Source organism: Aotus nancymaae, unplaced genomic scaffold (assembly GCF_030222135.1).
Source record: "Aotus nancymaae isolate 86718 unplaced genomic scaffold, 86718_ANA_hifiasm-v0.15.2.pri h1tg000025l, whole genome shotgun sequence".
In the NCBI taxonomy this organism is placed as follows: Eukaryota; Metazoa; Chordata; class Mammalia; order Primates; family Aotidae; genus Aotus; species Aotus nancymaae.
Genome location: NW_026988438.1, coordinates 39801814 through 39829299, shown reverse-complemented (window position 1 = coordinate 39829299; position 27486 = coordinate 39801814). Strand labels below are relative to the sequence as shown.

The window sequence follows — 27486 nt, the reverse complement described above, 5'->3', positions numbered from 1 at the left end:
AGCTGCTTACATCTTAGAGTGTCATTTAAATATTGATTTTACATGAGTTAAGGAAAAGCTGGTTAAAAACATGAATTACATTTTCCTTAAAATACAAATGTTTCTAAAAACTAAGAAGGGTGAATGGTTGGCAAGATGTGACTATCTTTTGTCAAAGCAAAAATACTTGAAAAGTAGTTGTTACCATTTAAAAAATTTTCCAATACAGCTAGATTTACCTTGCCTCTAACTTGTTCTCTCTATTCACTAGCATTATGCAAACTGCCATAAATATATTTTAAGATTATGCTTTTTATTAGGAACAAGGAATAAGAATTTGCTGGCAGAATTTGGATTTTTGCAGCTTTTTTCAATTACTTTAAAATAATATTCTTAAGAATTGCTGTGAGAAAACTTTTCTTATGCAGACCCACATGTTAATACTTTTTTTTTTTTTTTTTTTTTTTGAGAAAGAGAGAGAGAGAATAGGAAGGAGGAAAAAGGAAGAGAAAGAGAGAGAGAGAATGGGGAGGAGGGAGAAGGAAAAGAAAGAGGGAGAGAGAATGGGAGTATTGCTTTCTTGCCCAGGCTAGAATGCAATTTAGTAATGGGTATTGAAAACCTCTTTTATACTGATAATTATACTTAATGATGTAGTCAGGAAGGAATAAGGGAAGAAGATAACAAACAAACAGCCAACCAATATTTAATTTAAACCTATGAAATGCTATGCGATTACTGAGGAGTAATTTACTTCCAATTATGTAGTCACCTTTGGAATAGGTGTGAGGTGGTAATGTATGTTTTGTGTATTTGAAGTGGAGAGTTCTATAAATGTTTATTAAGTTTACTTGTTCCGGGTCTGAGTTCAAGTTCTGAATATCCTTGTTAATTTTCTATCTCGTTGATCTATAGAATCGTTAGCTCTTCTTGTTGCATTGATCCTTTTGCCATTATGTAATGTCATTCCTCGCCTCTTTTGATCTTTGTTGCTTTAAAGTCTACTTTATCAGAGGCGAGAATTGCATCTCCTGCTTTTTGTTTATTAGTTTATTTTTACTCTCTGTTTGATTGGTAAATCTTCCTCCTTCTCTCTGAGTCTTTGTGTATTGTTGCATGTAAGATGGGTCTGGATGCAACATACCGATGGGTTTTGGCTTTTTATGCAATTAAAATATATATAAGTTTAATACCGGCGTTTGATGCTAGCTGGCTGTTTTGCCCATTAGTTGATGTAAATTTTTTATTGTGTTAAAGTTCTTTGCTTTTTGATATATTTTTGGAAAAGCTGATATTGTATACTTTTTAAGCTTCTTCATAAGTTGGTGTCATATCACATGTAAAGCCAACTCATGAAAATTTGATTTGTTTCTATCACAACAATTATAGGTGACAGAGAAATAAAGTGTTATTTGTTACTTAGAACTTATAAGTGAAACTAGTTAATTTAGCTCTTTTACCAAGTTCACATGGTTGCCACAATACAGAAATGTTTACCAAGATAGTTTAACCAGATTTTCCCTTAAATAAAATACAGTTAATATTGGAGAGTTCAGTGGGAAACAAAAACTATGGAGTAATTTGAACCTAAATGTTATGATGCTAGTTGGGCTCAGTTACATACTAATTTGGCTTATGCCAAAAGGCACCGATGAATGAGGAGAGACTACCAGTGAACTTCTACATCATCTCTCTGTGAGGTAGCTAGTTATAAACTTGTTATTGGAGATAATCATCTTAATTTCTGGAAGACTATTTATAGAAAAAAAATACCAATAGTATATCTAACTATATAACTGTAGATAGCAATTTATGTAATCATCAGATTTCTCATGTTCGCTAAATTCCATTCTCATTTTCCTACTCTTCTCTAACTTTCTCATTACCACAAAGAATGGCACAGTTGGCACTACATAAATTTTATTTGTCAAAGTAAAGCAGGTATAAAAGATAGCATACAACAAAAATATTGAATATAATAAGTTGAGAAATCTGTAATCTATACCTTGTATAAGCAGTTGGAAATAAGAATCAGAATTGATATTAGTTTTGAGCACTTACTGCCTGCAAGAAAACACACTAAATAGTTCACATACTATTGTCATCTTTTTAATCTTGCCAGCAATCGTGGAAGGCAGGTATCATTCATGCGTTACCGAGGATGGAACTGAGAACTTTTGTTGTAAGGTGACAAACCTAGGACTTGCGTAGAGGATTTTCTGCTTCTAAAGAGAGTTTATACTATATCGTGTTATATATCAAATGTGTATATATAGGTATACGTGGAAGTTTGAAGGTGTATGTGTATATATATGTTTATAGGTATACACACATACATGCGTATATATTTACAGTTCAATATTTGTTACTGAATTTCACCTTAGAATGTGATTGTCAGTAATGTGTCTCTATTTCTGAATATTAAATTCTCTGTCAGTTACATCACTTGGAGTCCAGTGTTAATCTACAGAGATGCTGATTACTCTTTGTTAGTTATGTTGAATTCAGCTTTCTTCATCTTTTTAAGTCATGGGTTTTTATGGGACTTTTGTATATAAGATATTTTAATACATGGATATTGACGTTATGCTTTTTAAAAATGTCAATGTCTGTAGTAAAACCATAACGCTTCCCAGGTACATTTTTAGGTAAGTCATACAGTTTTCTTCATAATAGATGTTTGAATATGCATAGAATGGAGCTGTGAAATTTCACTCCCTTCTTTATTTCATTATTCATTACAGGAACATCCCTCACTAGGCCAACTTTCGGAAAAATTAATAGACAACAACATTAATGTCATTTTTGCAGTTCAAGGACAACAATTTTATTGGTATAAGGTATGTTAACTCCAAAAATGTGAAAATTACAATTTTTTCATTGGTAATTGAAATTAAGAGCTTTCTTTAGAGCCACAGATAAGGACTCTGGAATTATTATACTTTGTACAATCTAAATTCTATATTGTATTACTAAAGTATCATTTACAATGTCCTAACTTAGCATTTCAGTATAATTTCTATTTAGGTTTGTAACATCTAGAACTAAATTTGAGAATTGTATTTGATACACTTGAGGTCAGCCTGATGCTTAGGGTGTTCTCAAATGTGACAACAGTAGAGAAGACTTCACAGGCAAAAAGTAGTTCACAATCTATCTCTGCATCTTGCATGTCCAGATTCCTTCTTATTTTGGTCCATGAGCATATCCTCATGACAGGTTAAAGCTGGAGAATATCAGCTTAATTCTCAATAGCACTGACCCACCTAGCTTTGGTCTAGGTCATTCAATAATGGACCAAAAGGGTCCACTGAAGTGGCTGAGCCAGTCAAAGCCTTCACACATAAGAATAATCTTGGTGGTGTCCAGAGTCCTTTGGACCAGGTGAGACCCTCAAGCAAAATTAGCAGCTGTGTCACACTGGAGGTGCCACGGATACCCCAGCATAGACTGTTTCTCTATGACCCTGCTGTAGCTTTCTTTTCATAGTCTTTAAGGCTCTTTTTTCCTAGAAACTCTCTTGTTTTCCTTTTCATGAAGCTATGACACCCTAATTTTCATTGTGCATCTCTGTTCACTTGGTCTCCTTCATCTGCCTTGCTATCTTTGCTTCTACCATCTACTCCCTAATTGTACATCCTCCCTCACTGGCCAGTCCCAGTGCCCTCTACTGATGTTTTAAAACTGCAGAGAAATTACATTTTCATTTGGCTTCAGTAAATACTTGAACTCATTTGCATATGCCACAGCTGGTGTTCCTTCTACCAGTTTCCCTATTACCTCCCTACTTTATCATCTGAAAGTACTACTTTAATCATACCGCTTCTTCCCTTAAAATCTATGGTGAAACTTTGCTTATTTCTTTATTCATTTTGTGTAAATTTACGGAGTGCAAGTGCAAGTTTGTTACAGGCATAGATTGTATAGTGGTGAAGTCAGGGCTTTTAGGGTAGCTATCACTCAAATAGCACACATTGTACCCATTAAGTGATTTCTTATCATCCATTCCCCGTCCCAGGCCCTCACCCTTCTGAGTCTCCATTATCTATCATTCCACATCATGTATACACATTATTTAGCTCCCACTTATAGGTGAGAACATGTGCTATTTTTCTTTCTGTGTCTGACTTAGTGAAACTTTATTTAATTTCCTGTTTTCTCAAATTTATATACCATGGAACCACTGTTTAAGGTAACAACAAACTAACATCTGCAGAAGTAGGACTCTGGCCAAAGTTAACCAGCTCAAACCACTTTATTAACCACAGTAACAGCTCCCACTTACTGGGTACTTAACTATTGTCAGGCATTGAGTTCTTAGACATTTATTAATCTAATCCTCTTAGTAACTCATAAAAATGAGGGCAGACATCTTAATATGCCCATTTGAAAGATGAGGAATCATATTTAGGGAGGTTAAATATTTTCCCAAGGATTTCTAACAACCCAAATCCTGTGCTCTTAATGGCTAAGCTTCATAGTTGACTTCGAAACACTGTGCAGCTTTTTATAGCTTTTGCGTCCTCTTTGCTGTTCCTCTAACATTATTTTTTGATAGCATTATTGGCTTTAGCAGTTTCTTCCTATTCTTTTTAAAATGTGCCACTAACTGAAAAACCATAAAACCAAGTTTATTAATTGAATTATGTGCAAAGTCAGAATCAACTGACTCCAAAGCGTGGGAAGCTCAAGTGTGAGCCCCATGCATGCCCCTGTAGTCATCTCTTTTGACTACCTAGATAACTTTTTTTTATCAATCACCTTTCACTTGGGTTCTAACAACCTGATAGCTGATCTCTGTAATCCATCCTCCATCTGGCTGCCAGGATGATCTATTGAAATCACAAGTGTGACCACAGTACTCCCTTGAGTAAAATGTTTAAGTGGTGCCCTCTGAATCAGAGGACCAAGTCTCGAAGTTGGCACATGAAGCCACGTGGTCTCTGCCTGCCTTTTTGGCCTTACTGCCCCACTGTTCCTTGCCTTGCAGGAATGCTTCTCATCCTCCTGCGCACAAGCATTCAATCGGGCTGTTTCTTTCCTCTGTGCCTTTGTTCTTGCTGCCTACCCTAGCTTCTCATGTCTGGAAGCCCCCTTCCCTCATTACTTTATTAACTCCTACCCATTCTTTAAGATATGGCTTATAAGTTACCTCCTCCAAGAGACAGTCCTTGGCAACCTTCCCCAGCTCTGAAATGCTTGCCAAGTATCCCTCTCATTAGGGTCTGTGCATATCACTATTGTTTCTCATGTTCAAATGTACAGGGTTTAGTGAAATTGTCATTTATATACTGTGAGATTATTAAGGGTACAACTATGTGACCTAGTGATTTAGCATCTCCAAAGTGGTATACAACAGGAGCTCAATAAAAGGCTAATAAATGAATTTTTTAAATCTATAAATGATAGAGTTTTCCCTATGACTTGTACCAAATTATTAATGTCTAAGTAATGGCTGGCATACAGCAGGAACTTAATGATACTCATGAATAGAATAAAATGCAAGAATTAGTGGATTTCAAAACTTTTTACTGTCTGATTTCCTACAAATAAGTGCCATTTAGTCAGATTGGCCTTTTTTCTATTTTTGCTTCATCTACAATTCTAGTAGACCTTTAAGCCTTCATTCATTCTCCCTAAAAATGCCTACGGTCTTCTCCGTAATTAATAAGCAACATCTATCAAGAACACATACTCCATGAAGTTTCCACTTGTGACTATGAGTTTTCCTAACTAAAGGGGTTTTGGGAAATGCTGCATTAAACAGTGTTAAATCATTTCCAAACTGCAGGCCTACTCTGAACCTTTTAATTTGCAAATGTGCACTTTATGTTTTTAAGTGGAAGAAACCATATGCAAAACTTCTCAAACTTTTTTTTGTATGTTTAAAATCTTTTGGGGTTACAGTCCATGGAAGCCACTTGGAAGATGCTCATCTACACTTTGACTGGATTTTTAGTTGTCATGTACAGTGATTTCAGATGCACACACACAGTCGTGCACATGTACAGACACACACAACCACTATACGGGTATATGTTCCCGCTGCTCTATTAGGATGCTTATATTTTTCTTGTGTCTTATATGTTTTCATTCATGTAATCATTCACCTTCAATGGATAACTACAAAAATATTTAATATGTGTTGGTTGCTAAACCATTGCATACTATTGTCATTGTTTAAATGCTACTGATATGTTTTATAGGATCTTCTACCCCTCTTGCCGGGCACCGTTGCTGGTGAAATAGAAGCAAAGTCTGCAAACCTCAATAATTTGGTAGTGGAAGCCTATAAGGTATGTATATATTATATACAATTTTTAAAATAAACTGTTTACCCCAATTTATGTGGCAAGGTACAAAGCAGTGCCATGTCACCTTGAGAGAAGTAGAAAGCATATTAGATTAGGAATTAGGAATCTGAAGTTCATCCCTGGCCCTACCACTAACTAGCTTTCTGCTTTGGGAAAGTCATTTCTGCTTTCTGTGCCTCACTTGTCTCATTGATAATCAGCTAAGATTGGGCTAGAGGCTATCTAAATTTCCTTCTACATCCAATGCTCAGTGAATCATCAAATCATGGCTATAGACTGTACTTTATTACCATGAAATTACATCATTTCCTATGCCATAATGATAAAGTAGAAGTCCACAGTTACGTAAAGCAATAATCTGCCAGGGAAGTTGAACTATCTGGGATATAACAATTATTAAGAGGACTCTGTTGGAGTCTTTATGATCAACCACTTGATTGTTCAACAATTATTTTAGCAGTTTTATCAAAAGAGTTTGATGAAAAGAATCACCTTAGTAGATATTCTATTTTCTTGAGTTGATGGTTGTGTGCTGTCGTCAGTCCTATGAAGAGTGAATGCTTCAATGCAAAGAATTTAAAGAAACATCTGTTCTTTCCACCTGGGTCATTCCTAGATAGAACAACCTCTGTTAAAATGCTGCGATAATAGTGACTGCTACTTTTTTACCACTAATATCCAGTCACTTTCCATACATGATCTCATTCAGTTCTCACACCTGACCTGTAAGGCAGGTGGTTAGTACTCCCATCGTATATCAGTAGAAACCAAGACTCAGGAAAGTGAAACAAATTCATCAAAGGTTCCTCAACTAATAAGCAGAAGAAAGTGGAATCAGAATCCAGGTGTTCCTCTACTTCCAGCCTCAGGTGCTTCCTCCTGTGCAATACCACCTGTTTTTCATTGTTTTACAGGGTGTCAAAAGATATGCTTTATGCTACCTCGACTTTACCAGCCAACTATAAAGTCTCATTTTCCCAAATTCTCTGACTCCCTTCCTGACACATAAAGTTTAATAGCTAAATTGTAGCACAAAAATATTTCTTTAGCAGCTTTATATGACAGAAGCATTTTCCATATTTTAAGTGTCAAGATTTACCCTTTGTGATGATATATGTGTTCTCAATGTTTAGTTAAACTTTATCATAAAATATAAGTATTACTGGATTAAAAATGACTATTTTGTTAACAGACAGAAATATCTTTGAAGGGCTCAAAATGCAGTCATGGAAATATGTTAAAAAAAACAGAAGGATTTGAATGAAAATAATCTAATCCTTCAGTATTTCTTATTTCAAATATAATTGGGTCATTATGTGGAAACACTGTTTTTATTCATCATTTTATAGAAAGAGACTCTTTGATCTAGTTAAAATTAAATCTATGATTTAATAAGCTTGACTCTGCTTTGTTGCTTACATTTGAAACTACTATCATATGTAATTTAAAAAAATAATGTCTCTGCAGAAACTCATTTCAGAAGTGAAAGTTCAGGTGGAAAACCAGGTACAAGGCGTCTATTTTAACGTTACCGCCATCTGTCCAGATGGGTCCAGAAAGCCAGGCATGGATGGATGCAGAAACGTAACAAGCAATGATGAAGTATGTGGGTGTGCATTTTTCCCTTTTAAAATAAACTAAGTTGTCTGGCATACTTTCTTACAGAAAAATCAAACCATTCTGAAAAATTTTACTTACTATTGACTCTAAGTATCATATTTATACTTCAAGGTAACTTTTATTGTTCCTCCTCAAATTTCCTATTTTAGTTCAGTTGATCTCTCCAACTCTCAGGTTTTAATATGTGTATGTGTGTGTGATATTAAACAATTATTTATCAATAGTAACTTTAAACTTAGGTGTCATGACCTGTATAAATTAGGAAATCACATATCCTCACATCAGTAGTGTCTATGTTTATAATAATGGTAATGCCTTTTCGGTTACATATTCACAAATTCTCAAAATAAATGTGAAATTGAAAGTCATATAACATAGAAAAGAATGGGAATGATAGAGCAGTTGAAAAAGGCTAAGAATTCCAAAATCTTTCACTTTGTGATTTCCCCAAAACACTCATAATTATCTAAATTATCTAAAAAGAAGTAGAGAAATTTGTTAAGACCAATACAAAATGAGAAAAGTCATGATTTACCAAAAAAGGATTGGGATGTAAAGAAGACAGACCCAGATTGTAACAGTATCAGCAAACAGCAGCAGAGGAGATAGAGATTCCCCAAGGACTGGCACAATAGAGACAGTAACACGGAGAAATATACCCTTTAAGGGACTCATTGCTGGGTGAAGTGATTTTGGGTGAGTCACTGACCTCATGACATTCCTTGTCTCATTTTTAAATGAATGACTTGGACTAGAAGATTTCTAACCCCTTTTCCGCTAAGGTTTTATGATGATTAATTATGTAATATCATGCTATGAAAAGAAAAAGTTGTTGAAAGTGATAGAAGATTCTAAAATTGAATAAAAGAGAATCCTCTCTGCTTTTTAGTAAGAATATGTTTTTTTAATCTTAGGAATTTTAGAGCTGTATATTTTAAATTAATTATTGCAAGTTTCAAATTCTGTAGTTTCTTCTATAATCACTTTCCTTGGATTTTGTTCAAAAGACATCACACACTAGTGTGCAAAATGCACTTTTGCTTTTCATTAAAACTACAGAGAAAACTTTTTACTAGCAAATGTAGCACTAAGTTACTTTATGAAAAAATGGTTACTCTCTAAGAAATAGTTATTTTCTTCAAAATCTCATTTTGGAAGAATGGTTTTTCTTACCTTTTACATTTTTTTCTTTTCATTTGCTTATATATCATCTTTCCTTCACTTTCAATTGAGTGGTATAAATAGTTTAACTCTCAGGAATAATCATATGACCTCTTAATTACAGAAACCCCAGAGTTTGATCTACTGTTAGAGATGGCAATGACCACATTAACTTACATATCTGTTAATCCTCAGCATTCTCAAAAACAAAAGCATTTTAAGTATAACACCAATTGTATTGATTTTAACATTATGGAACCAATTCTAATTTTTCATGTATATATAAGCCTAAATTTAGATATTTTATATTATATCATCATATACATATATCCCAACCAAAAAGCTCAGCACAAATTAGTTTTAAATTGTAATGGATCTCAGTCCAACATGAAAGAAACATACCCTCTTATTTACCAAAGTACCTAAAGATGGTAAGATGATCCAACAAATATAAGTAGACATATTAAATAATTGTGTTGTGCAAAAAGAAGAAATAGAGAAAAAGAAAACATTTGACCAGTTCCTGCCAGCGCAGTTCCTGAGTTCTGGGCCAACTTCTTCCACTGAGACAAATCAATGACCTGTGTTGATGTCTTAAGATTTGAAAATGAGAGTCCTAAACATTTTTCTTTTGCATAACATCAGAGAAAGCCAATGTGTTCCTCCACTGACACCCTTTATAAACTAAAATTTAACTCTGAAACTTTACTTGGGCTCCTAGAAAATAGGAACAAAATTAAAATGGTTTGTTTGAACATCTCATCTCAGGGTTTTGATTTTTTTTTTTTTTCTCTGATACGGAGTCTTGCTGTGTCGCCCAGGATGGAGTACAGTGGTGTTATCTCAGCTCACTGCAACCTCCGTCTCCCAGGTTCAAGCGATTCTCCTGCCTCAGCTTCCCTCCAAGTACCTGGGACTATGGGTGCAGGCCACCGCAACCAGCTAATTTTTGAATTTTTAGTAGAGAAGGGGTTTCACCATGTTGTCCAGGTTGGTCTCAAACTCCTGACCTCAGGTGATCCAACTGCCTCACCTTCCCAAAGTGCTGGGATTACAGGCATGAGCCACCTCGCCTGGCCTCATCTGAGTTTTAAACCAGTAGAGCAGAAGCCTTTTACTTTGGTTTATGTGCTCTATTCCTAGTATCAAATATTCAATAACCCCACATTTTAATGACTGAACTTAGAAAATGGTCTATTCTTTCTCATGTTTGCTAAGAAATTAATCATCAGTGGTGGGGTAGATGCTTCAAATAGGCTTGCACTCAAGTCTATTTAGTGGTGCAATATAGACATTATTCTTTAGCTCTCAAGTTTGTTAATTGGGAAACAAGTGACATTAAAAAGAGATGTTGCATATATGTGAAAGAGATTACATGTGTTTAACAAATATTGTTAATTTCTCCAAGATGGTTTCTTATCAATTCAGTTATTAACAGATATAATATTGGTAATAAAAATAATCAAGGTATATAAATATATTTCCTTTTTCCTCCTAAATTTAGGTTCTTTTCAATGTAACAGTTACAATGAAAAAATGTGATGTCACAGGAGGAAAAAGCTATGCAATAATCAAACCTATTGGTTTTAATGAAACCACTAAAATTCATATACACAGAAACTGCAGTTGTCAGTGTGAGGACAACAGAGAACCTAAAGGAAAGTGTGTAGATGAAACTCTTCTGGATTCCAAGTGTTTCCAGTGTGATGAGAATAAATGCCATTTTGATGAAGATCAGTTTTCTTCTGAGAGTTGCAAGTCACATGAGGATCAACCTGTTTGCAGTGGTCGAGGAGTTTGTGTTTGTGGGGAATGTTTATGTGACAAAATTAAGCTTGGAAAAGTGTATGGAAAATACTGTGAAAAGGATGACTTTTCTTGCCCATATCACCATGGAAATCTGTGTGCTGGTGAGTATAAACATATACGGGCAACTTTTACTTGTCACTATTATACTAGCATAGATATTAAAGTATCTTTAAATCACATCTTTATAAATTACCAAAACTGAATCTGAATTTGTTAAAGTTTCATAGACCATGAAATTAGGGCATGACAATAGATTTATAGCATGTGATTTTGATATTTATATTTTAACCTATTTTTTTTTACAGGAAATGCTTCAAAATAAAATCCTAAAATTAATTGTTAGTCTCATGCATTTTTTGATCTTGGGAAAAAAATATACAAGAAAAGGAAATGCTGATGATGTCTGACACATTTTCTAGAAGAATCAGAGTATTCTTCTAGAAGGATCTGATTCATTCTGGTAAATGGTCACTCCCTCCAACTTGCTCAGAGGATTTTATTTCTGTCAGGATGATGGGGAGTGAGTTATAAGAGTATACTTTTCATTCATCTGAAAATCCTTAATGCATTATTATAAATGGTATTCTAAGCTGGCAGTAATTTAAGCCTCGGCAGTTTATTTTGGGCCACCACCAGCAACAAAACTGCCAAAGGACAGCATTCTTCAAGAAAACGCTGCTTGACTAAGTAATCTAAAAGACTTGTCCTTGAGGCCACACACAGACCAAATTTTAAAAATGGAACAAATTAAAATAAAAATCCCAGGATTACTCTTGGGCCATTCAATTTACTGCCACCTACAGGTTAGAGTCCAGAAAATCTAATCAACATTTGCAAACTAAAACAAAATACTGTTTTAAAATGAATTAAATAAACTACTCGTTATCTGAGTTCTGTGATAATTTTCCTGTGACAATGTGCTGAATTTATTCAATGCGAAAAACATCTTTTTAGTATTTGCATTTTAGTAAATAAGTATTTGTTAAATTATTGATGAATGGAAACATGTCATCATAAGTATATGGGAAGTAACAAACCTATAAAAAAAAGTTATAATCTAGTCTAAGCCGAAAATTTGGCCTGTATCACCTAAATGTGTAATGGAAAATTATCTTCCTATTCTATTACACACATAGACTATTTTAATATACAAGCATTTATTCAACTGTAACTGACATCATGGGTAGGATGGTTTATAGGTGACTTTAGAATGAACCAGCAGTTGTCTACCATATTTTCCAAGGAGGAAAAATATTATTTTATAGTAAAGAGAAAGAATTTTCTGAGGTCACATCCCACAGCTGTCAATCTCTCAAGAAAGTTTCAAATACATTTGAGTATTTGTCCCAGTCTCTGCAGTAGAATATCAAAAAATTAATGTACTAGTTTTTCTATATGATTATACTACTGATCTACAAGCAGTTGATAATCTGTTTTGAATTGTTTCTGTATAAGTACAGACTGTAACTGACATGTACTTTCTCCACTAGTCTCCGTTGGGAATAAAAACACATGTTCACAGGCCTACTGGCTAGGATTCAGCATAAGCCTGCACAGCAGAGAGGGTCTGGCCAACATTTGTCTGGCCTGGACCTCATTAGTTTTACACTTAGCAAATAAAGCTGGTCCTACAGTAGAATCTGTGGAACGATTACCCTGTGATGTGCTCAGCCATAAAAGAACAGAGAGAGGGAGCTAAGAAAGGAAAGAAGGAAAGAAAGAGGGAAGGAAAGGAGGGAGGGAGAAAGGAAAGGAGGAACAGAGGGAGAGAGAGAGAGAAAAGAGGAAGGTTGGTTTGTGGCTAGATAAGCTTCAGAAATCTTATATAATCATATAAAATGTACCGCCTCTTGACTATTTCTAGTGCACATTGGCATATTAAGTTTTGGACACTTTTTGCTGTCTAAAATCCATTTAACTATGTGTAACTGTGCTTTCTTCACCCCACATGCATAAGTGTCCCCCCACCACACACACACCATCTTTCTTTCTTTTTTTCATTTTCCATCTAAGAAGAGCTCACAGCATAGAGGCGGATCTGCCCTGCTAACTTACTAAATAATGCACTGAGGACATGAAAGCATCAACTTCTCAAGGGATCTGATCTTTAAACATGGCACCAGCAGTACTGAAGCACTAGAAAGGTTTGCCTCACAGTCCTGCAAAGTTATCCTAGGCCTTCAGCAATATCAGAAGACAGAAAATAGATTATGGAAACCATTAATCAAATACCCCTATTTTTCTCATTTCAAGTCAGACAGTTAACGTTACTTCGGCCTTTGCAGTTTATTTATATGTATGTGTTTTAAATTTAAAACTGAATATGCAATGATATTCAAGTAGTCTGGGAGCCACTGAAGCAGGGGTGCCTTCGTGCTTGTTAGCAGAGTTCATTAGCATGGGGAGATTATCTACAGTACAACAGCTTTGAAAATAGATCCTCCTAAATCCAGCACTGTTTGTGTCGGACCAACAAAAAAGTGTTGCTGTTTCCATTCATTGGACTGTTATGTGTGTTTCCATGGAGATGATACAGGAATCTATGGTTGAAAACTCTTTACAAAGTCAGTGATCCGGATAACATAGGTTCTGTGGTGTCTTCCTCACAGGGCATGGAGAGTGTGAAGCAGGCAGATGCCAATGCTTCAGTGGCTGGGAAGGAGATCGGTGCCAGTGCCCTTCAGCATCAGCCCAGCACTGCGTCAATTCACAGGGCCAAGTGTGCAGCGGAAGAGGCACGTGTGTGTGTGGAAGGTGTGAGTGCACCGATCCCAGGAGCATCGGCCGCTTCTGTGAACACTGCCCCACCTGTCATGAGGCCTGCAAGGAAAACTGGTATGATTTCTCTGACTCCAAACATACATAAAGAATACCTACTTTTGTCCTTTTTTGTTCTGCCTTCCTTAATCTTAAAAGTTGCCGGATATATTGTTACCATCATGCCACAAAAGAATTAAATGAGAAATGCTCTGAATAAGAAGACTTGGATTCAAATCTTTGACTGCTGGATAGCTGTGGAAGCATCAGAATAAATCTAGACACTCATGACCTTACCTTTTTTGAAATAGGTTTTTGAAATCAGAAGTTGCCTGCTACCCAGCTTACTATTTAGTTATAGTGGGATCAATCTAGAACAAGTTGTTATAATTTTCTGTGCCTCAGTTTCCTGATATCAAAAGTCAGGATAGTAATAACAATAATATCTTGCTATATTTCTGTGAGATAATCAAATGATTCATATTTAAAAAAACTCAGCTTTGCACTTTGACATGATTGATGCATGTCAATCATAGGATAAATGTTAGCTGTTACTGCTATGTTTTATTTTTAATATTTTAATGATAAGGAACAATGGTGTCTGTGACACATCCTAGAAATAAGTGATATGTTAAATGAAGGTTACGTTACTGTTTTGTGTCAACAAATTTTTCAGTAGCAATTTGAGATCGGCACAGAGACTACTAATCTAAACATCACTGTAACTTCTAGTTTGTTTTATTCAACATTTTAAACCATTGACTTTCTCAGATTAGTAGCTCAAGTAAGTTTTTTAGACTTATGCATGGTAATTTATTTTAATCATTTGGTAATGCAATCCTTCAACATAATGATGGAGTTCTTTCTAATAAACCTAATCAAAATTTGAATTGTCTCTGCATTGTTATTTTGTCTTTTTTTTCTTGCAGAAAATGATAGTCTACCACCTTTTTAAAAAATGAATACTTTCACTTCTGTTTTCCCTTGCAGGAATTGTGTGCAATGCCCTCACCCTCACAATTTGTCTCAGGCTATACTTGATCAGTGCAAAACCTCATGTGCTCTCATGGAACAACAACAGCATTTTGTCGACCAAACATCAGGTAGGCCAAAGCTTAATAATCAAAGCACAAAGAGTGTCTGTAGAGGATGCTGTTCCCCAAAGACCCATACTAAAGAAAGGACTGGGCCGGACATGATGGCTCATGCCTGTGATCCCAGCACTTTGGGAGGCCATGGTGGGTGGATCACCTGAGGTCAGGAGTTCAAGACCAGCCTGGCCAACATAGTGAAATCCCATCTCTACTAAAAATACAAAATTAGCCAGGCATGGTGGTGGGTGCCTGTAATTCCAGCTACTCAGGAGGCTTAGGCAGGAGAATCTCTTGAACCTGGGGGGCAGAGGTTGCAGTGAGCCGAGGTCGTGCCACTGCACTCCAGCCCAGACAACAAGAGCAAAATCCCGTCTCAAAAAAAAAAAGGACTGAGGGCTTCATTTTTAAATTATGAAATATTGCTTTATTCTTTATAACATTGTTTTATTTTTAAACAGCTTTATCATTGATATAGAAAAACTGCACATATTAATGTATACAATATGAGTTTGTGATTCAGTTTTTTAAATCTTCCAGAGATGGTACTCTATAACCAACTGAGTATGCTTACCATAGTGTGGCTGAGTGGTTAGGTTTCCTGCTCATCTATACAGCTGAATCTCCATGCAATGTACTTCCATGGAAGGGCATCCAAATAAATTGGCTAGCAAGGCCTCAGTAAACCAGAAATACGATTTCCCCATGTAGACTCATTTCACTAAGAGACAAAGTCTGCGGAGCAATAATTTTCCTTCATAATCCAAACTTGCTTCCATTTCTGAATATCCTCTTGTCTATTCAATATTTGCTTTCATGTTTTAGGTGAAGCCAAAAAACTCTAAGTAACAATGACCTGCTTTTGCAAAATACATAATTCAGAAGGGCCATTCCTTCCTAGTACTTTTCATTCTGATAAAAATATAGCTTAGGGGTGAATGATTATAAATGTGACATAATGCAAAGGGTATGGAAGTTTTAGTTTGAAGACCTTGGTCTAAGACATGTCTCTTAACATTACTAGTTAAGAGATAGCAGCCTTCCTACAAAAATTTCCCTGAGCCTCAGTTTCCCCATCTGTAAAATGGAGATAATGCCAATCTCAGAGCTGTATGACATTAAATGAGCCAGTGACCACAAAGGGAGTATCTAAGGTAAAAGATGACACATAAAATGGGGGACACATGAGAGCTATACTCGAAGACTATTTTTAAACAAAAGTTAATTAGAACTTGCCGGCCGATGGCTCTCGCCTGTAATCCCAGCACTTTGAGAGGCCAAGGCGGGTGGATCACCTGAAGTCAGGGGTTTGAGATCAGCCTGAGCAACATGGTGAAACCCTGTCTCTAATAAAAATACAAAACTGGCCAGGTATGGTGGCGCATGCCTGTAATCCCAACTACTCGGAGGCTGAGGCAGGAGAATTGCTTGAACCTGGGAGGCAAAAGTTGCAGTGAGCCGAGATCACACTATTGCACTCCAGCCTGAGCAACAAGAACAAAACTTTGTCTCAGAAAAACAACAACAAAAGCAGAACAAAACAAAAAATAGTGTATTTAGAACCCAGAACCTTATTCTGTACAGGGGTAAGGTGTGGAACTCCACATGCATTAGAAACTAACCTTGAAATTCTATCTTTATTAAAAACATTCGTATTGCAACTATTATTTCAAGTCTCTCCAACCTGTAAGAAAAATTCCATCTCTTAGGAAGACTGCACAAAAGAATACACTTTCTCCAGAGTTTTGCTTCCTTTTTCCCTCCCATCCACACTGATCTTAGCCCATAATGAACTTGGCTCTGAAAAGAGCCCCATGTGCTGCCAGCTGGAGCTGCAGCAATCACTCCAGAAAGCCAAGTGCCTTTCTAATAAATAGGGACTTACTATCAACATGTCATTTATTATGTTAAGTAAACACTACTCTGACTTAAGTGTTGTTACAAAAAGTATTCCCTTAAAGCTTCTTAGGAAAAGCCCTAGTCTGACCTAAACTAAAGAAAGCATAGGCTAGGCATGAATGTTTGACCACTCATGGTATTTAAATATGCATACAGATTTGAGCTCTGAAAATGCCCTCTGTCCTAACCTATTAGAAATATTTCTAAAATGTCAGTAGCTAGGGGGCCCCCCTCCCCTTCACAACTATTGTGCAAGGAGAGGGAAAGGGCATTTGTTAGGCACCTCTATTATCTGTCCACTCGGTCACACTTAAAGGCTGTTCTTTCAGTCTCTCTGGCTGAGCTTCCACCAGGCGAGAAGCCAGTAAGTGGGATCAAGCCACCTGCCCCCTCTGAGGATCTGCCTTAGCTGACTGAGTAGTCCTAAATTAACCAAAGGAAATGACAATTCATCAGAACGAAAGGCATGTGTGTTATGAGCCTGAAAAGTCACTGTGGAAGCCTCAAAAGACACCACCTTTGAGTAGAATATTTTGGATTCCCTCTCTGTGAGACCTGTAGCAACAGGGACCTGCAGTGGCATTTGGTATCTCCATTCCAATTGGAGTAGCCTTTGACTTTTCTTTCAAAGCATCTTATTACCAAAAAAAAAAATTAGGCTTAATTAAGTCTTCTCCCTTGAGAGAAACCCTTGCCCTTGTCACTCAGTTTTGCCTTATTCACGAACATGCTTGGTCCTCACTGGAAATCCAGACCCAAATCCCCTATATTGGGTGGTGTACTATTCTAAGCCTTGGTAGGTCACCTCCCTAGTGGCCCTCTCAGGGAGACCTTGGAGCTTGGATGAGGTCCACAAAGTCTGGAGAATGGGTAGAAGAACACATGCCTGTCTAGCTACAAAGTGCTTTTCTGAATCTGGGGCAGCTGGAGTGTTCCATGGAATACTTGGCTATTGTGCAACCATCTTCCTCTTAGATTAGGGTCATGCCTCTGGCAACAACAGAGCCAGTAGATATTTTAGCACCAGCTCTTTGGCAATGAAGGTTTGCTAACGATCTGGTGCTAAAATGAGATCTAGCATGTCCCTCATCTTAACACAGCATTTCTTTTTCCAGTTAGTAATTATTTGTTCTAAGTATTTGTTCTTAAAATACACATTGCATTTTTAGAGGCAAATGGAATAGGTGTAGTTACCAGACAAGTAAAAGGTAAATTAATGAAAAATGAAGAAAGATATTTTCATGTTGTCCCTTATTGAACACTCCTATTTCCTGGAGAAGCCATGTATAATAATAATGAAAAGTTATACTTCAATTTCTGAATAAATATTTATTTACCTATTAGTTTTGATTTTAGCTTCTGCAGATGTTTATTTTCCATTACTGGCATGGAACAAAATGAAGACCAAGCATAGCAACAGAAACATATGCTTAGGTCCAGAACTGTTCAATAGTTTTTTAAAATCCTATTTTCCATTTAGTGATCAACAGTACACACCACAAAAACTATTCCTCTTTCTGTCATGAATAAAATTATGCTTGGTTACAGGACATGGACATATTCCAGTTAATACAATTAAAGAATCAAGCTGCAAAGAAGTTATATGATTGAATATCTCAATCGTGGCTATTCTCTAAAGGAGGATTTTCTATTGAAAATATTTTAATAGTAAATGTGTAAGAAAAGTTAGAGAGCTTACTGTTTTTGAGTCAAAAGTAATTTCAGTGCCCTGTTTTGAAAATGTATATTTACAAATATCTCTGACACTGTTAATTGAGGTGTGAACATCATTTACTTGATGGACTCTTTTGATTTACTTATTCTAATTTTTAATCCATTTATTTGTTTGCTTCATTACAGAATGTTTCTCCAGCCCAAGCTACTTGAGAATATTTTTCATCATTTTCATAGTTACATTCCTGATTGGGTTGCTTAAAGTCCTTATCATTAGACAAGTGATACTACAATGGAATAGTAATAAAACGAAGTCCTCGTCAGATTACAGAGTGTCAGCCTCAAAAAAGGTCAGTGAATTCTAAAAAAAAAAAAAAATTCTCACAGTATGTTATTGTGTAGTTAAAATATCTAGGCTCATAACTAATAATATTTCTTCTCCATTAAGGATAAGTTGATTCTGCAAGGTGTCTGCACAAGAGCAGTAACCTACCGACGTGAGAAGCCTGAAGAAATAAAAATGGATATGAGCAAATTAAATGCTCATGAAACTTTCAGGTGCAACTTCTAAAAAACAATTTTTAAATACTTAATGGGAAACTGGAATTTTTAATAATTGCTCCTAAAGATTATAATTCTAAAAGTCACAGGAGGAGACAAATTGCTCACGGTCACGCCAGTTGCTGGTTGTACACTCGAACAAAGACTGACAAGCATCCTCATCATCGTGTGACTCACATAGCTGCTGAGTTTTTCAGAGAAAAATGTGTCTTACTACTGTTGGAGACTAGTGTCATTGTAGCACTTTACTGTAACATATAACTTATTTAGATCAGCATAGAATGTAGATCATCTGAAGAGCACTGATTACACTTTACAGGTACCTGCTGTCCCTATACTTCCCAGAGAGACCTGCTGTGAGAGAGTTTAGCATTGTGTCACTACAAAGGTACAGTAATCCCTGCACTGCACATGAGGGAAAAATAATCCGCCAAGTATATTCTAAGGTTGCCAAACACTTCAACAGTTGGTGGTTGAATAGACAAGAACAGCTAGATGAATAAATAATTCGTGTTTCACTCTTTCAAATGGTGAACAGATAAAACCTTAATCTTAAGAGATTACTGCTTTTTAAAGTGTGTAGTTTTATGCATGTGTGTTTATGGTTTGCTTCTTTTTACAAGATAGATACTAATTCCAGCATTCTCTCCTCTTTGCCTTTATGTTTTGTTTTTCTTCCTTACAGGATAAGTTTATATATGTCACAGATGACTGGATTAATTAAGTGCTAAGTTACTACTGCCATCAAAACCTAATAATACAATGTCACTTTATTAGAATTCTGGTTTTAAGAGCTGAATGTTAATAGGGAACACATTAAGTATCATCAAAACCTGAATAGCTTCATTGTGCACAGGTGTGGAGTTTTGTATCCTCTTACCTGGTAAACTGAAGGGATTGGCCATTGCATTTGTCTGATCATTAATTCACAAGATATTCAGAAACTCTGCCTCAAGCAAAGTACCACATTTTGAATGTTTTCTTAGATTTTGACTCAAGTAGATATCACTATTTTCAAATGAAAAGCTATGTTATCTTTTCCCTTCAATGCAGCCTAAGGATGTTCTTTCCCTGAATCACTCCAACCCTTCTTGCCAGAATTTATATATAAAAAAAAAAAAAAACAAAATTGGAGGAGAATAGATGATATCTTAGAAATAAGCTATTTTTTCTTTTTTTTTTTTTTTTCGTCTTTTTTCTTTTTTGAGACAGAGTTTCACTCTTGTCACCCAGGCTGGAGTGCAATGGCTCAATCTGGGCTCACTGTTACCTCCGCCTCCCAGGTTCAAGCTATTCTCCTGCGTCAGCCTCCTGAGTAGCTGGGATTATAGGCACCCGCTGGCATGCCCAGTGAATTTTTGTATTTTTAGTAGAGACATGGTTTTGCCATGCTGGCCAGGCTGATTTCAAACTCCTGACATCAGGTGAGCCACATGCCTCGGCCTCCCAAAGTGCTGGGATTACAGACGTGAGCCACCGTGCCCGGCCGCTAATTCTCCTTTTTAGTGAGTTAGGGAACTGAGCCTCAGAAAACTGAAATGATTTCTAAAAAAACACTCGTGATAAAGTGGCCACGTTAGAGAGGAGTTTCTGTCTTCTCATTGCCAGGCCAGTGTTCATTGCACAATATCATGCTACCTCTTGGATCTTTACAATATTCAATTGGCAAATGTTTTCCAATGTGATTTACTCGAGTCTTAAGTGTTTGAGAAAAGTTCAAAGCAAAAGAGAAAGAATAATTCAGCTTGCAGTCTTTCATGCTAATCAGCTTCTGAAGAGACTGAAGCATGGCATACGTACAGGCGAATTCCCTTGCACCAAAGCCTGCATGAACAGTGTTCCCTGGAGTTCTCCAGTGCTCAGCTTGAGACCTTGACACATGGGCTATGAGCCCTGTCTTCCCCAGTGGAAATTTCTTTAGACTTACCTTATCCCTATGGACTTAGTCTGATTTTATTGGCTAGCAGTCTAACAGTCCTGTGTGGAGTACACAGTTTTGCCCATGACAACAAAGGACTCTAGTTGAAATATCTTTTTATAATTAACTTCTATGATTTGCTGTCTTCCAGCACTTTAAAGTACCAGATATTTGCATTTTGATGAAGACTAACCCCATCCTATATTCTACCCTAAAGAGAACTGAAAAACCTATAATAAGCTGTTCAGCAGCTCCACTGGATGTCCTCTACAGCCAAGCAATTATAATGCTAATTTGAACCATATTTCCTTCCTCAAATGGGAGGCTGACATAATTCAGTACTATGAGTCACTTGCATAAGAAACCTTTGATCACTAAAAATAATGTAAAAATTGCATTTAGTAGCCTAATACACATAACATTCTTTTTAAAAAGGAAAATGGATGGATGCCTGACAACTCTCTGAAAGAAAAAAGTGTAAGATAGCCATTAATTAAGACGATGACAATGTTTGAAAGGAACATGATGATGTGTGTGAACAATAAACAAATTTCTGTATGTAATGAATTATCCAAAAGTTTTACAAAATGAAAGCCTTAAAAATCAAGGGTTTATATATGTTTTACACCGTAACTAGTTTGTACTAACTTTATAATGGACTAAGCTGTAACCATAGGAAGGGACAAACTTCCTTGTAGGCAACTCAGTGTTAGATGATCGTGGTTATGCTTGCAAAGTCTTGTGCTTACTTTTTTTTTAAAAAAAAAACTTTAAAAGTTAATTTTTAAAGATTGTAGGGCTTATATTTTACTTGAATAATTGATATTTTCCTGTGTAATGCTTTGTGGGATGAGAATAGTTGACTAATTAGAATTAATTAAATGGTAAGGGAACACAGGGTATTCTTAAGTTAAATAATTTATGTAAATAGACTGTTTTCAACTAATATGGCCACAGGAGCCTTTTGAGATTCATTGATATTAAACACAATTAATGAAATTTTACATTGTTAACAGAATTGAGAACTTGAACAACACTTTTAGTACAGCAGCATTTTTGTGCCCTAAAGTAATGATTTATAAATGTGCCATACATACACTACAACATAACTTCTGCTTTGTAATGCATTTTATTTCTCTGGGGACACCATTGCACTGCAGTGCACATGTATTTATAGACATTTGTTATATTTTTGGAAACTTAGTAATATTTATTAAGTCATAGACTTTTCTGGAAGACTTAAAATTTTCACTAAAATCTGATTATGTCTTAAATGTTCAGTTTAGCTTTGGTTTATAAAAATAACAAAAAAAATCTAAGGTTAAACACAATAGATATTTCTGGAGGCAATTTTTCAAAACTCAAAATTAAAATTTGTGGATTCATGATATGCAATACTTCAAATAAATCTGAAATATATTTTTAATATTTACTTAATATCCATTGAAGAGATCCTTCCTTATGTAAGACAACAGGCAGCCATCAGACACTGAAATATGTTATGACAGACTATGAAGAATTTTCTCTGTAGAATTATATTCCTCCTGGAACCTGGTCAAGTAGATTAGACTCAAAGGCTTTTTCTTTCTTTTCTGACTCCTGCTTTTTCCACTCACTCTTCCCAAGATATTTTCTAAAGCTTCAAGCTTAGTAAGCCTAGTAGTGAAAAATAACTGAATTTAATAATTAAGTTCTTCATTTCCAGACATCTTTAATTGATCTTAAAGCTCATTTGAATCTATGCCCCTGAACAAAGACAGACCTATTAAAATCTAAGAATTCTAAATTTTCACAACTGTTTGAGCTTCTTTTCATTTTGAAGGATTTGGAATACATATACTTTCTTAAAAGTATCAAGTGAAATACAGTTACATGGGAGCTCAATCATGTGCATGTTGTATTCTGATTTGTTGACTCTCAATAATTAATTTACAACTATCCTCATTTATATTGACCTTAAGAATTCCATTTTATGCAATGCAGACACTGAGATATATTTTCAAATAAATATAAAGCTAATGTTATTTCAGGTAATTTTCCTTCCCTAATTCCTCTATGGCAAATTTTTATGTATAACTGATTATACATATCCATACTTATATTTCAAAAGACATCACTTTTTCAAATTAAAATCTCTGCAATTGTGACATCTTGCCATTGTTGGCACTTCAGATGCAGTGTTTTAAATTATGCTTGAATAAATATTACACTAATTCCACTTTAATGTTCACGAGTCTAGAGGAACTTTGTTTTCTTATAAATATTTGAGAGCCCATTTATGATAACATGTGAAGCCAAAATTTCAGGACAACTGAGTCACGTACAACTCAACATGGAGCCGAACTGATTATCAGCTCAGATCCCACATATCTTGAGTTTACAAAAGTTCTTTCAGGCCCCGGCTTATACTTTACGTGAGTGCAAATAATTTCAGCAAACCCTAACTTAACCAACAAGAGTGGGTGGGTTTGTTTCATTAACACATTTTTATTCTTTTTATTCTATTCTATAAGATCCTTTCATATTATCATCTCATTTTTAAACAAAATTAACTGGAAAGATATTACATGGAACTATCATAATTAGATTTTGCAGCATCTTGTATGTCTTGTATCAATGGCAGAAAATACGATAAAACCAATCAGTGCTGTGAAAACCAACTTTCTTCTAGAGTCTTCTTACTTTTTATTCTTCTTTATCATTTGTGTTTTTTTTTTCTCCTTGGCTCTGATCACTTTAACTTCAAGTTATAACAGTAACGACTGTTATAAAACTGCATATTTAAATTATTTCAACTACATGAAATAATTGTTCAGCTATCTGGGCAGCTATTAATGTGAGCCTGAGAGTAAGAACACTACTCTTTTATCTACCTGTAATACCTTTCTGCATAAAATTTATCTTTGTAAGCTAACGCTATTAATCAGGTTTCTTCTAGCCTCTACAACCTACTTCAGTTAAAATTGTCTAATACAATAATAATTTTTTTAAAAAAAACTGCAATTGTCAAGGACGGAAAATGTGTGACTTGTGTAAAGAATTTTTACGAACTTTACACTTTCCTGCAGATAAATGTGAAATTCTGATAAGAATCCTACACAATGACAAATATGGTACATAAATTTTATTAAGAATATTGAGTATAAAATACTTTAATTCTAAATTATAAGAAAATAAAAATTTGCTCATATTAATATAGAATTTCATTTTGTGTACATTTAACATAGCTCTTAAACTATCTTACATTTATTAGCTACTTCATTATGGTGTTTTGAACTTCTGAAAAAAATTAGAACTGTTTTAAGGTTATCAGTAACATAAAAACTTATTTTGTTTCACCTAACAAGTACTGCATTTGTAAAAGGAAATTCAATACAGTATATTTAAATTAAAATATTTGAATATAAAATAGCACTAAGAAATAAGCAAATTATCACTGAATGTATTTCTTATTATTTCTGGCTTTGAATTATACCTAACTTAAATTGTCTAAATGATACAGAATATTGGAGAATATGATACTTTTACATAATATATTATGAACCCGTTCATATAACTCTGATTGACCACTAACCTCTGTTTTACGTATTTATTAAATAGCTGACACTGTAGTTTGTTGTGAGATGTTTATTTTTCTAACAGAGCTTATAACAGGACAAGGCATTTAATTAATGCACCATTCTGTTTAAAAGTAGGTGTTAATATGAAATTGTTTTAAAATAAAAATGTAAAAATCTAAAACACAAAATGCTTCTTTATTTCCTGTGTGTTACATCACTCTCAAAGTTCCAGACAACAGTACATTGTACCACAAGGAAATGTAATAGCATCTATACACTGTCACCAGCAAAGGACATTACATAATTCCAAAAAGATACTACTTCTAGAAAATTGTAGGGCCAATGATGAACAAGGGAGGATATCCTAGCTGTTCTTTTCTTTTTTGATAGTTATTTGTGGTTGAAACAGAAAAAATATTCTAATGACAAAAACCTGAAAAAATAGCTAAAAGTTAAAATAGGCATTTTCTACATGCCAGAGGCTTCTACCACCTTGAGTATAACATATTCATAACCTTCAATTGCACATTCTCAAGAATCATACTTGAATTAATTGAATTTTATTGACTATCCATGTATTGTGATTTTCCTTTATTTACCCTACAGGAGAGAATAAAGCAGAATGTGGTAGATATATTAAAAATAAGGCATTTAGACTGATCATCTGTTCTTAAGGAGCTTTTAATAGTTTCAAGGAAAAGATAAAGTGTAATGCACCTGATATGGTTTGGCTGTGTCCCCACCCAAATCTCATCTAGAGTTCCCACATGTTGTAGGAGGGACCTAGTGGGAGGTAATGAATCATGAGGACAGATACTTCTGGTGCTATTCCTGTGACAGTGAATAAGTCTCACAAGATCTGAAGGTTTTAAAAAGGGGAGTTTCCCTGCACAAGCTCTCTTTTCTTGTCTGCCACCATTTGAGATGTGCCTTTTACCTTCTGCCATGATTGTGAGGTCTCCCCAGCCACATGGAACTGTAAGTCCAATAAACCTCTTTATTTTTGTAAATTGCCTAGTCTTGGTTATGTCTTTATCAGCAGTATGAAAACTACTACAGCACCTTTCAATAGAAGATCTGTGTTAGAGATACCACATGGACACTTAGCGGTAAGTTTCACAAGGCCTTTAGACTTGAAAACTCATCTCAGTTGTGTTTGGACTACAGTCTTTCAAGCATAGAATCCTGATTTTTTTTTGATGAGTATTAATTGACCCATTTCTTCCTTTCTTCTTTAGTAAGAGAACCTACCTTTTGAGTTGCAGCAGAGCACAGTTGAGACTCCCAGACTATTATGTAGCTGAATGTAGAGACAGAACTTAATGTGGGTCAGTGGGATGGAAGAGGAAGTGATATGTGCAGCCATGGGGCTCACTTCCTCTTCTTCTTTTTTGTTGTCTGGGACAACTGGAGCAGCTGTCCCAGCAAAGGAAGCCTTGTGCTGAAATCGTTAGAGCTTCCCCTTTAGCTATTGACTGTTCACCTCTAGACATCTCTATTGGAAAACAATCTTAGCTGAACCATTGCATTTGATATTATAGCAGATAATCTGTACTATAACCAATGAAGTTTTCTTTATGTAATTGTCTCACTGAATAATCAGGAGCAAAAAGTATCATTTTCCTTAATTTTTCAAATAGGGAAAATACGTCACAGAAAGGTTAAGGATCTTGTACGAATGCATGCAGCCAGTAAGTGGCACTTACTGCAGGATTCATACCCAGATCTATTTTGCTTTCCATAGGTAACTGATCATATGAATTGTGAGCACAGACTTTACTAGTTCAACAATCAGAAGTCAACCTTTGTCCCCACACCCCATAAAACATATGCAATAAATAAAGCTGAGGAGTGGATATACGTGTACAAATGCTACACAGGAAAACATTAACATTCTTTACAAAGACAAACAAAATGTGAAGTGTACTCAGATGCCAGAGTTAGAAGAGTCAGGAGAATAAGAGGAAGCCCATGGAAGACAGCATCTGGCCTAGTCTTGCAAGAAAGGTATGAACATGCAGAAAGAGAAGGTAAACTGGAAGAATTTAGAAATGATAAAGTATAACCAAATGCAGGAAACAGTGTGGACTCCATCCATGAGCACTGAAATCGTATTAAGAGATGGCATTACATAATGAAAGGCAATAACCAACAGGTCCTAAGTTATGGACAGCTTGATTCCCAGGCTAAGAATTTTGAGCTTTGGTTACTGGGGCAAACTGTAAAAGTTTTGCACAGAAAAGTGGTATTACTGGAGTTAAAACATGGTTGACATATAATTACATAAACTGAATATAATTTTAAGCATTAATTTTTATTCTCTAATACTAAATGCAAATAGTAGTTGACACTATTAAACATTTAATGCTATTAAATGCTATCTAATACTAGATTTAAATGCAATTTAATACTAGTGTAAAAGAATTCGAAGCAAAGTATTCAAAAGAAAAAAAGATATGAAATCTAACCTCCTAGTGGCAATCACTTTTATATGTAGGCATATTTTCATTTTATTTTTCTATGCACTTTATAACTGCTATTATACAGAAAATGCATATTTACTCTTAAATGTATTTATACGCATTATATAGATAATGCATAGTTATTGTAATATCTAGGTTAAAAATACATAGAAATTGAAATTAAAGGAAATAATGCTCTAATCCAACCACCCAGAGTTGGTGATCGCCATATATTTTTCAGGAAAAAAGTACATATATATATGTAACAATATATGTAATTACATATATTATATATTAAATATATAACAAATACATATTACAAATATATTAATATATTTGTGACTAAGAACTAAATGTGCTATATACAGTCCAGTATAAAGAGATTTCTTTCCAAAAATGTATCAACATTTATGTCAAGATTTATAGCTGTTTTAATAGGTGAATATTGCCCCATAAATGTGCTACAATCATATTCACTGAGAGCCCTTACATTCACTGAAAAAAGAATGAGCAGGATATGATACAAAATATCAAACAATATTCAACAAGAAGGGACTAGTTAAATTACTTTTGACTGGGGAGACTTGCACATTTTTAATGCAGAGGAGGAGGAGCCAGGGTAGAAACAAATGTTTATGTTCTTATGTTGAGAAGGTTTGGATGCATCTGATGTACAATAGG

At 35.2% G+C, this 27486-nt stretch overlaps 1 protein-coding gene across 1 annotated transcript in view; it reads left to right on the top strand.

The window, feature by feature from the left end:
* Window positions 1-24394, top strand: part of ITGB8 (integrin subunit beta 8) — an 80110-nt gene extending 55716 nt beyond the window's left edge. Inside the window, exons 7-14 of the mRNA XM_064380551.1 lie at window positions 2724-2819; window positions 6186-6275; window positions 7761-7895; window positions 10579-10984; window positions 13493-13718; window positions 14631-14743; window positions 18491-18654; window positions 18753-24394. Of these exons, the coding sequence (XP_064236621.1) occupies window positions 2724-2819; window positions 6186-6275; window positions 7761-7895; window positions 10579-10984; window positions 13493-13718; window positions 14631-14743; window positions 18491-18654; window positions 18753-18875 (1353 nt within the window). The 3' untranslated portion in view covers window positions 18876-24394. The remainder of the gene's footprint in view (window positions 1-2723; window positions 2820-6185; window positions 6276-7760; window positions 7896-10578; window positions 10985-13492; window positions 13719-14630; window positions 14744-18490; window positions 18655-18752) is intronic.
* Window positions 24395-27486: the final 3092 nt, after the last annotated feature.